Below are 12,061 nucleotides of genomic sequence, written 5' to 3' on the forward strand. Positions count from 1 at the left end.
ACACAATCTTATTTTAAGATTTGACCTTTAAAAAAAGCATGTTGAAAGAATAGAGCCTCCAAATGATGAGGGCATTATTGTTTTCAGAGGACAGCCACAGTTTTATCAGAACAAGAAATTAAAGGGACATTATAGGTCTTAAGAAATTACCTTTCAGACCAGCAGACTACCACGGGAGGTCAAGCCTTGTGGCCCAGATCCATCCACACTGGCCTATGTGGGTCCCAGGCTCACAGAAGGCTCAGTCCACCCTTCCCCCAGCAGGGCAGACACCTACCAGAGCCTAGTCTCTGGTTCAGGAAAGCCCCTTCTGACCAAAAGAGTACTGAGGAAGGTCAAGTCCAGCGGCCCACATCCACCCACTCCAACTTACACAGGACCTAGATCCAGGATGCAGTAGCATTCATTGAGGGATGCCATCAGGGTATAGATGTCCAATATCAAGGTGAGATAAGACAATATGCATGGGTACTACAAGAATATACGAAAGAAACTGTAATATCTCATATCCACACTGCAAGAAAGGAAGACAAATAAACAACATAAAAAAAAAAAAAAAACAAGGGAGAAAATGCCCCAAACAAACCAGAACATTATAATAATCCATGGACAGAGAAGTTGATGAAATGTCAGATAAGGAGTTCAGAAGATTCATAAGTAAAATGATCTGTGAATTAAAGAATGACCTAAATGAGCAAATACAGTCAAAAAAATGATAATTACAACAATGATAAGAGAGCAAATACAGGTAGCAAAAGATTGCTTCAAGAGAGAGAGAGATAGAGAGAGAGAAAGAGAGAGACTCTGAAAAAAAACAGTCAGAAATCCTTTAAATAAAGAATACAATAAATCAAATAAAAAACTTAATAGAAAGTATAACCAACAGACTAGATCACTTGGAAGAAAGAACGTCAGATAATAAAGACTAAGTATACAATCTGCAAAATAAAGTTGATCACACAATGAAGAAAGTTAGAAACCATGAGCAGAGCATCCAAGAATAATGGGACAGCATCAAAAGACCAAATATAAGAGATATTGGGATAGAGGAAGGCACAGAGTTTCAAATCAAAAGAATGCACAATCTCTTCAATGAGATAATATCAGAAAATTTCCCAAGCATGAAGAACAAATTGGGAAACCAAATAAAGAGGTGCTCAGAACAGCAAATATACAAAATTACAACAAATCTACACCAAGGCAAAGTATAATGAAAATGCCTACCATACAGAATAAGAATAGAATCTTAAAAGCCACAAGAGAGAGAAATCAGACCACATATAGGGGGAGACTAATTCCTATTGCAGCATATTTTTCAACCCAAACCCTTGAAGCCAAGAGATTGTGGAATAACATATACCAAGCTCTGAAAGAAAATGGATGCCAACCAAGAATCTTATATTCAGCAAAACTAAGCTTTAGATTTGATGATGAAATAAAAACCTTCAATGATAAACAAAAGTTAAAATAATTTACAACTAGAAAGCCTGCACTAGAGAAAATACTCAGCAAAATATTCCAAGAAGAGTAAATGAAAAACAAAGATGAAAATCAGCAAAGGGAGGGATTACACTAAAGGACAATCTAATCAGAGGAGAAACCAAGTCACATTAAATATTAAAAATAAACAAAAATGGCTGAGAATACAAACCATATCTCAATAATAACCTTGAAGATTAATGGCCTAAACTCACCAATCAAAAGACATAGACTAGCAAATTGGATCAAAAAAAAAAAGACCCAACAATATGCTGCCTCCAAGAGATTCATCTCATAGAAAAAGAGATCCACATACTGAAGGTAAATGGTTGCAAAAAATTATACCACTCACATGGACTGCGAAAGTAAGCAGGGGTTTCCATCCTCATATCAAATAGACTTCAAACTAAAGTCAATTTAAAAGGATAAAGAAGGACACTATATACTCTCAAGGAAATGATACACCAACAAGACTTAACAAATATAAAAATATATGCCCCAAATAATGGATCGCCTACATTTATCAAACAAATTCTTCTCAAGTTCAAGAGTCAAACAAATAACAATGTAATAAATTTGGGTTATGTTAACACACATCTTTCATCACTAAATATATCTTCCAAACAAAAGCTGAACAAATAAATTATAGAACTCAATAATACAATAACAACTTGGGCTTAACATATATAGAATATTCCAACCTGTAATGAGAGAATACACTTTCTTCTCAGCAGCACATGGATACTTCTCTAAAATAGACCATTTGCTATGTAACAAAGGAACTCTTAGCAAATATAAAAAAGTAGAGATACTACCCTGCCTTCTATCAGATCATAATGGAATGAAATTAGAAATCAGTGATAAAATAAGAAATAAAATCCACTCCAACACCTGGAAACCAAATAATATGCTAATGAAGGAACAATGTGTTAGAGAAGACATAAAGGAGGAGATTAAAATGTTTTTAGAGGTGAATGAGAACAGAGATATAACATATCAAAATCTCTGGGACACTATAAAAGCAGTTCTAAGAGGAAAGTTCATTGCATGGAGTTGATTCCTTAAAAGAAGAAAAAGCCAACAAATAAATGACTTAACACTACATCTCAAAGCCCTAAGAAAAGAAGAACAAATCAGCGCCAAAAGCAGTAAAAGACAGGAAATAATTAAAATCACATCTGAAATCAATAAAATTGAAACAAAACAAACAACTGAAAAAACTGAAAGAACAAAAAGTTGGTTCTTTGAAAAAAATAATTAAAATTTACAGACCCTTAGCCATGTTGATGTAGAGAAGGAGAGAGAAAACTCAAATCACTAACATAACGTGATGAAAAAGGAAATATTACAACAGACAATACAGAAGATAATTAGAAATTATTTTGAAAACCTGTACTCCAATAAAATAGAAACTATTGAAAGCATCGACAAATTTCTTAGAGTCATATATTTTGCCCAAATTTTAGGATGATATACATAATTTAAACAGATTAATTTTTTTAATTAATTTTTATTGTAGGTTGTTCAAAACATTTCATAGTTCTTGATATATCATATTTCACACTTTGATTCAAGTGGGATATGAACTCCCATTTTTACCCCGCTTACAGATTGCAGAATCACATCAGTTGCACAACCATTGATTTACATATTGCCATTCTGGTGTCTGTTGTATTCTGCTGCCTTTCCTATCCTCTACTATCCCCCCTCCCCCCTCCTCTCCCCTCTTCTCTCTCTACCCCCTCTACTGTAATTCATTTCTCCCCCTTATATTTTTCCCCCTTTCCCCTCACTTCCTCTTGTATGTAATTTTGTATACCCCTGAGGGTCTCCTTCCATTTACATGCAATTTCCCTTCTCTCTCCCTTTCCCTCCCACCTCTCATCCCTGTTTAATGTTAATCTTCTTCTCATGCTCTTCGTCCCTACTCTGTTCTTAGTTACTCTCCTTATATCAAAGAAGCATTTGGCATTTGTTTTTAAGGGATCGGCTAGCTTCACTTAGCATAATCTACTCTAATGCCATCCATTTCCCTCAAAATTCTATGATTTTGTCATTTTTTAATGCAGAGTAATACTCCATTGTGTATAAATGCCACATTTTTTTATCCATTCATCTATTGAAGGGCATCTAGGTTGGTTCCACAGTCTTGCTATTGTGAATTGTGCTGCTATGAACATGGATGTAGCAGTGTCCCTATAGTGTGCTCTTTTTAGGTCTTTAGGGAATAGACCAAGTAGGGGAATAGCTGGATCAAATGGTGGTTCCATTCCGAGCTTTCCAAGAAATCTCCATACTGTTTTCCAAATTGGCCGCACCAATTTGCAGTCCCACCAGCAATGTACAAGTGAACCCTTTTCCCCACATCCTCGCCAGCACTTGTTGTTGTTTGACTTCCTAATGGCTGCCAATCTTACTGGAGTGAGATGGTATCTTAGGGTGGTTTTGATTTGAATTTCTCTGACTGCTAGAGATGGTGAGCATTTTTTCATGTACTTGTTGATTGATTGTATGTCCTCCTCTGAGAAATGTCTGTTCAGGTCCTTGGCCCATTTGTTGATTGGGTTATTTGTTATCTTATTGTCTAATTTTTTTAGTTCTTTGTATATTCTGGATATTAGGGCTCTGTCTGAAGTGTGAGGAGTGAAGATTTTAAACAGATTAATTTAAGTGATGAAATATCAGACACCATCAAAAGTCTACCAACCAAGAAAAGCCCAAGACTGGATGGATGCACAGATGAAAACTACAAGACTTTTAAAGAAGAACTAATACCAACACTCTCCAACTTATTTCAGGAAATAGAAAAAAAAGGAAACACTTTCAAACTCATTTTTTGAGGCCAATACCACTCTGATTCCAAACCCAGGCAAAGATACATCAAAATAAGAAATCTATATCTCTAATGAACATAGACACAAAAATTCTCATTAAAATCCTGGCAAATCAAATATAAAAACATATCAGAAAGATCATGCACCACAATCAAGTAGGATTCATCCCAGGAATGCAAGGTTGGTTCAACATATGGAAATTTAAAAATGTAATTCATCACATTAATAGATTTAAAGATAAGAATCATATAATCATCTCAATAGATGCAGAAAAAGAATTTGACAAAATACAGCACCTCTTTATGTTCAAAACTCTAGAAAAACTAGGAATCATAGGAACATATCTAAACATCATAAAGGCTATCTATGCTAAGCCCCAGGCCAATATCATTCTAAATAGAGAAAAAAAATTGAAGGCATTCCCTCTGAAAACTGGAACAAGACAGGGATGCCCTCTTTCAGCATTGCTATTTAACATAGTTCTTGAAACACTGGCCAGAGCACTTAGACAGATGAAAGAAATTAAAGGGATACATATAGGAAAAGAAGAACTTAAATTGGCACTATTTGTTGATGATAGATTCTATACCTGAAAAACCCTAAAAGTTCTACCAGAAAACTTCTATAACTAGTAAATAAATTCAGCAAAGTATCAGCATATAAAATCAACACCCATAGATCTAAGGCATTTCTGTATATCAGTGACAAATCCTCAGAATGGGAAATGAGGAAAATCACCCCATTTTCAATAGCCCCCCCAAAAAAAATAAAATAAAATACTTGGAACTAAACTTAATAAAAGAGGTGAAATATCTATATAATGAAAATTACAGAACCCTAAAAACAGAAATCAAAGAAGACCTTAGAAAATGAAAAGATCTACCTTGCTCTTCTATAGACAGAATTAATATTGTCAAAATCACCATACTTCCAAAAGCACTATACAGATTTAATGCAATTCCAATCAAAATTCCAATGGCATTCCTCATAGAAATAGAAAAAGCAATCATGAAATTCATGTAGAAAAATAAGAGACTCAGAAGAGATAAAGCAATCCTTAGCAGGAAGAGTGAAGCAGGTGACATCACTATACTAGACCTTAAACTATACTACAGAGCAACAGTAACAAAAACAGCATAGTATTGGCACCAAAACAGACTGGTAGACCAATGGTACAGAATAGAGGACACAGAGACTAACCCACAAAACTACAATTATCTTATATTAGACAAAGTTGCCAAGAAGATGCATTGGATAAAAGATAGCCTCTTCAACAAATGGTGCTGGGAAAACTGGAAATCCATATGCAACAAATTAAACTCATACCTGTCACCATGCACAAAACTCAACTCAAAATGGATCAAGAACTTAGAAATACAACCAGAGAACCTGCATCTAATAGAATAAAAAGTAGGCCCTAATCTCCATCATATGAAATTGGGGCCCCAACTTTCTTAATAAGACTCCTATAATGCAAGAATTAAAATCAAGAATCAATAAATGGGATGGACTCAAACTAAAAAAGTTTCTTCTCAGCAAAAGAAACAATCTGTAAGGTGAGCAGAGAGCCTGCATCTTGGGAGCAAATCTTTACCCCTCACACATGAAAGCACTAATCTCTAGAGTATATAAAGAACTCAAAAAGCTAAGCATCAAAAAATACAAATAACCCCATCAATAAATGGGCCAAGGACATGAACAGACACTTCTCAGAAGATGATACACAATCAATCAACAAATAATGAAAAAATGTTTATCATTGCTAGCAATTAGAAAAATGCAAATCAAAACCACTCTAATATTTCATCTCCCTCCAATCAGAATGACAGCTATTATGAATACAAACAACAATAAGTATTGGCAAGATGTGGGGAAAAGGGTACATTCATACACCGCTGGTGGGATTGCAAATTGTTATAGCCAATATGAAAAGCAGTAAGGAGATTTCTTGGAAAATTGGGAATGGAACCACCATTTGACCCAGCTATCCCTCTCCTTGTTCTATACCCAAAGGACTTAAAAATAGCATAGAGGGACACAGCCACATCAATGTTTATTGCAGCACAATTCACAATAGCTAAGCAGTGGAAGCAACCTAGATGCCCTTCAATAGATGAATGAATAAAAAAACATGCATATATACACAATGTAATATTACTCAGCAATAAAAGAGAATAAAATCATGGCATTTGCAGGTAAATGGATGGAGTTAGAGAAAATAATGCTAAGTGAAGTTAGCCAATCCCAAATGCCTAATGTTTTAATTGATATAATGAGGCTGATTCATAGTGGGATAGGGAAAGGGAGCATGGGAGAAATAGACAAACTCTAGACAAATAGACAAACAGGGAAGTGGGAGGAAAAGGGAGGGAGCATGGAGTTATAAATGATGGTGGAATGTTATGATCATTATTATCCAAAGTGTATGTATGAAGACACAAATTGGTGTGAATATAGTTTGTATACCACCAGAGATATGAAAAAATTGTGCTCTATATATGTAATAAGAATTGTAATATATTCTGCTATCATATATAAATAATAATTTAAAAAAGAAATTAGAAGATAATAGCCTCCAAGTTCCAAAAGACCCCATGGAATGTTTTCTGGGAGAGGGATGAAGTGCCATATTAATTTCCAGTAGGATATGGGTAAAGGTGAGGAAGTAGTATCCACAAAGACCACTGGGACTATGAGGAGATAAATCCAAGAAAAAAACAAGAGAAGCCCCACCCCACCCCCCATCTCATAGAAATTCCCCATAATGTTGAGATGAGAAGACTAACAAACAGCTTTTCAGCAGGATTGTTATTAGGGCCATGCCTTGGAGAGACTTCTAGCTCTTCTTACCCATTCAGGTAATCATGCATCTCTCCGCCAACCCTCTTCTTGCTTGATGAGATTTTTTCAATATCTCAAGGTCACTTCACTATACTCCTCTCACCACAGTATTTACATTGATAAATAGTCTACTTCCTTCTTTCATTAGACCTCTACTCCTCCTTCAGTTATCAAACTAAACATGATTTCTCTTTTCCCCAATTCACACATTTCCGTAGCACCTTCATGACACTCAAATTTATGCATGGTTGTGTTGTCAGTTGGGAGTGGAAAATCCATGAAGACAGTGGTGACATTTTCTTTCTGTGTCTGTCTTCCTGCCTAGAATTAAGTTTCTACCTACACATCACTTGATTTCTTTCCATCAACAAAATGACCTGAGAAGTTGTCTGTATGGTGTAGATGGATTTCAGAGTAAACAGCTCAATATATTTGATTCTCCAAATTGCTCCCCCATTCACTTGAAAGTGTGAGAGAGATGAAATGTTACTCCTAACCTCTGTTTCTTCATCTGAAATAAATGCTTACTGTATTAGCTATCATCAGATAACAGTGGCAATTAAGCCTGTGGTGGGGTGGGAGTATAGGAACAAAGTGATACCACATAGCAAACAATGTGCACAATTGAGGTCCAATCATTCATCCTATCACTAAGGAAATACAGTTTAATTGATATAACTTATACTGCATGAGCTAATTGCTAAGAATGTTCATCAGAGTATAACTTCATGCTCCCATATTCTCAGTTCAGTCTCTGGTTCTTTTCACATAAGTTGCTATTATCAATGGTTTCCTTATGTCTGCATTTGAAACAGAAGTTCAACAGGTTGGATCAAGTAATCTCCATCTAGTTTTCATTTTGTAGACTTATTTCATCTCATCCATTATGTTTAAATATGTGAAACTTTCTTAATAACAACCTACAGGCATATGGCAAACACAGAAATAGACAGTAGGTCACCTGTACATGTGATATGAGCTTCCTCCTTTGCAGAGCAAGATTGGTGTTTCCAGGGATCAGAAGGACACTGCCAGAGAGAGGTATCAGTTTCCCGACAGTGGATTTTATCCACCCAGCGGGGTCTAGAACCTTCCCTGGGAGGAACCAAGAAATTTAGGGTCCCAGTGTCCCCACAGCCAAGCTGTCTGCAGATCATGGACAAAGTCATGGGTTCCATAGGGCTGTTGCAGATGCTGCCCCAGGTGTTGTTGTAGAAAACCTCCAGCCACCCAGCACACTCCTGGTCCTCGCTCACCAGCCTGAGGTCCAGGAACTCTAAAAGCAAAAGGAGGAAAACAGGGCATGGGTGAACATTAAACTGTAAATGCTATTTTTTCTTCATTCCTATGTAGTGAGTACTCATTGCTGATTCTGATGAACAAGTGTCCACTAGATGGAAGACTGAAATTTTTTTTCACTTTAATTCTTTTTGCTAACTTTTATCTTTATTTCTGTTTCTACAACAATGTAATATTAGCAAATGCATAGGCAGGAACACTGATTGGGTGTTTATTCTGCAGAAAGTATCTACTATCTTTATCTACTATCTGCCATCTATCTAGATTCATCTACTATCTGATCCTAGAAAAGGAGCATTAACAGAGTGTTTGTTGTAGGGACAAATGAGGCAAGGCACCAAAGATAGCAGGAAACAGTTTATTTGGCTGCAGCCAGGTTCAGAGGGCACAGCTTTTGCTCCCGAGTTCAGGGAGTTTCAGAATTTTATACCCAGCATGTAAGGGGAGGGGCTCAGAAGTTCACAGTCTGCAAAAGTTCACATAAAGGCAGCTTTTTATTTCACTGTTTTGGGCAAGATAACCTTCAAGGACAATACCTGAGAAGAGGATATCTTCTTCTCCCCTTTCTTTTCTCCTCCTGCCAGCTGTTACCATGGAGCCCAGTTGTAACTTATCTTAAAAATATAGACATTTCTGTGAAGCCCCAGCTCAAGGCCAAAGGCCTTGTTTGCACACTTCTTCAAAGAACTATACTGGATATGTTTGTGAAAAACTAGTAATGGAGTGTCCAGCACCTAGAGTGCTGGTATCTTCTCGGCCAGTGGCCAAGTAAACAGGGCGACACGAAAATAGGAAGTTTATCTACATTGAACTCTTTTGCGAGACTCTTTTGCTGACAGTTCTAAAATCAGTCTCGGTGAAGATTTCTGGAGAGGCCCAGTTAAGACTTTTCGGTGGAGAAAGGGATTACCACTTTAGGGTGGCAGAATAGTGGAACTCCAAATATGTCCACTTCCTGATCCTGAGAGCCTGTGGATATTTTACCTCACATTGCAAAAGGGCTTTTCAGACAAGATGAAGACAAGGATCCTTTCTCTAGGCACAGTGGGAGATGCCTGTTACTTGGAAACTGAAGCAGAAGCATCCCATGTTCACAGCTAGCCTCAGCAACTCAGTGAGGCTCAATGCAACTTAATGTGACCCTGTCTCAAAGTACAAAATAAATAAAAGGGCTGTGGCTGTGGCTCAGTTTTTGAGTCCTTTGGGTTTAATCCCAGTACCAAAAAAAAAAAAAAAAAAAAATGTTTTCACTGTGAGATTATCCTGGATAATCCTAAATAGGATGTGCCCAATCTAGTGACATTCTTACACTGTATCCACAAAAACAGATAAGCCTTTCTGGCCCTCATCAGAGGGAGATGTGAATATAGAATTATGAGAGGGTTGAGAAGTTTTGGTTTTGAAGAAGGAAGGGGTCAAACAAGGAATTCAGGCAACTTCTAGAAGGTGAAAAAGGCAAGAAAATTAGTCTTTCTGAGTTTTAGCTGTTTCAGCCTACTGAAACCTCGTTTATATCCCAGAGAGACCCAGGTCAGGTTCTCACCTACACACTGTAAGATGACAAATTTGTGTTGTTTTGAGTCATTCAGTCTATGGTAACTTGTTACAGCAGAAATAGAAAATTAATTCAGTGGGTCAGGATGTTTCACCCACATGTCAAAGAACAGTGATGACTGCTTTAAATGACACTGTAGAGAATGACTGTGTCAGGGACAGTGCTGAGCTGGAAGGAGCAGAAGCTCAGCTGCTGCAGCAGAAAATAGAAATACCACATCTTCTCTTTTGCTGCAGGGACAGGAACTGTGAGCCTCCCTCTTTTCCCTGTCAGCAACTGCTAAACCCCTGCCCTAGGACTCAAACACCATCCCGCAGACCTTCTCCTGCCCTCCCCCATCTGAGCACAGTGTGCATCACAGACCTGAGCAGATGACCCCTGCATCCTCCTTGTGACTGCAGTTGTGCTGCCCCCATCCCTGGGAAGGGCACTGCCACACGTGGGCCTCCTCTCCTGTGCAGTTCAGCTCATCCAGCCAGATGGGCCCTGACCCCTCTCCAAAGTGAGCAGAGATGGTGGCCTCCAGGGCCACTCCACAGCCCAGCTGTCTGCACACCACGTGGGCATCACTCAGGTCCCAGCTGTCATCACAGATGGAGCCCCAGGAGCCCTGCTGCAGGATCTCCACTCTCCCTGCGCAGTGACTGCCCCCGTCCACCAGGCGGAGCTGTCTGCTGTCTGAGGAGAGACAGGGTCATGTCAGTGGGCATTTACACAGGGAATGGGGAGGCTCTGGTTCTGGGGGCCTTACTCACCTGAGCAGTTGGCAGTGTGGTCCTCGGAGGCTGCAGAGTCTGCTGGGTCTGACCAGGAGTTCTTACACTGGGTCAACAGCTGAGTCTGGTTTCCTACAGAAGAGATTAGAGAGCAGGAAACTGAATTAAAGTACATAATAAGTCCTTTGGTTATAGTCCAAGGAGAGGGATAGCTGAGTCAAATGGTGTTGTTTATAGCAGTACAATTCACAATAGCTAAACTTTGGAGCCAACCTAGATGCCCTGCAGCCGATGAATGGCTAAAAAAAAAAAAAAAAATGTGGCATATATACACAATGAAATTTTACTCAGCATTAAGAGAATAAAATCATGGCATTTGCAGGTAAATGGATGGCTTTGAAGAAGATAATGCTAAGTGAAATTAGCCAATCCTCAAAAAACAAATGCTGAATATTTTCTGATATAAGGAGGCTGACTCATAGTTGGGTAGGGGAAGCATGGGAGGATTAGATGAATTCTAAATAGGGAGGGAAAAGGAGGGGCCAGGGGATTAGCAAGGGTGTGGAATGTGATAGACATCATTATCCAAAGTACATGTATGAAGACTCAAATTGGTTGTCAACATACTTTCTATATAAACAGATATGAAAAATTGTGGTATATATGTGTATTAAGAATTGTAATACAAAAAAAAAAACAAAAACAAAGTACATGTATAAAGGCATGAATTGGCGTGAACATACTCTATATACAAAGATATGAAAAATTGTACTGTATATGTATAATAAGAATTATAATGCATTCTGCTATCATGTATCTAAAAAAATAAAATCAATAAAACTAAAAAAGTTGAGAAAATATTTCACAGAAAATATTAAAAAATAAAGTACATAATAATCTGGTGATGGCATCAGAAAGCTGTAGGATATGATCAGTAATTTTTATCTTCAGAGCTGATTGTCTATTCCAGATTTCTGCTTCTACTTCTGACATACTCTTCTGTTTTTAAACCATGACCCAAGAATTACTTTAGGAAAGTGTGAATATATCATTACTGTTTGAGAGCATTGCATAGCTCCCAGGGAAGGAAGACTTTTGGAGTCAAGTTCAGAGAAACGTAAAAACTAGAATCAACTATTTTCCCTTGAAGGCATTTAACCATTCAAAGGTAGTAGTTAAGATTGAAAAATCTCAGCATGTTTGCCACATTTCCCTGGGTGTACCCTAGTAAAATTTAGGTCAGACAAAAGAGGAGAATCCTCCTAAACATCCAGAAAACTTGTGAATTAAAAGAATTTTTGTCATAGGGAGAAGTGCCCAGTTTCTCACCATTTCAG

General features: G+C 37.7%; 1 protein-coding gene across 1 annotated transcript in view; it reads right to left on the reverse strand.

Moving 5' to 3' along the window:
- Positions 1–12,061, reverse strand: part of LOC143398309 (antigen WC1.1-like) — a 61,573-nt gene that overhangs the window by 36,920 nt on the left and 12,592 nt on the right. Inside the window, exons 5-7 of the mRNA XM_077109256.1 lie at positions 10,764–10,856; positions 10,372–10,686; positions 8,116–8,430 (exon numbers count right to left, since the gene is read on the reverse strand). Coding sequence (XP_076965371.1) covers positions 8,116–8,430; positions 10,372–10,686; positions 10,764–10,856 — 723 coding nt within the window. The remainder of the gene's footprint in view (positions 1–8,115; positions 8,431–10,371; positions 10,687–10,763; positions 10,857–12,061) is intronic.

This window comes from Callospermophilus lateralis, chromosome 4 (genome assembly GCF_048772815.1).
Source record: "Callospermophilus lateralis isolate mCalLat2 chromosome 4, mCalLat2.hap1, whole genome shotgun sequence".
NCBI classification, from domain to species: Eukaryota; Metazoa; Chordata; class Mammalia; order Rodentia; family Sciuridae; genus Callospermophilus; species Callospermophilus lateralis.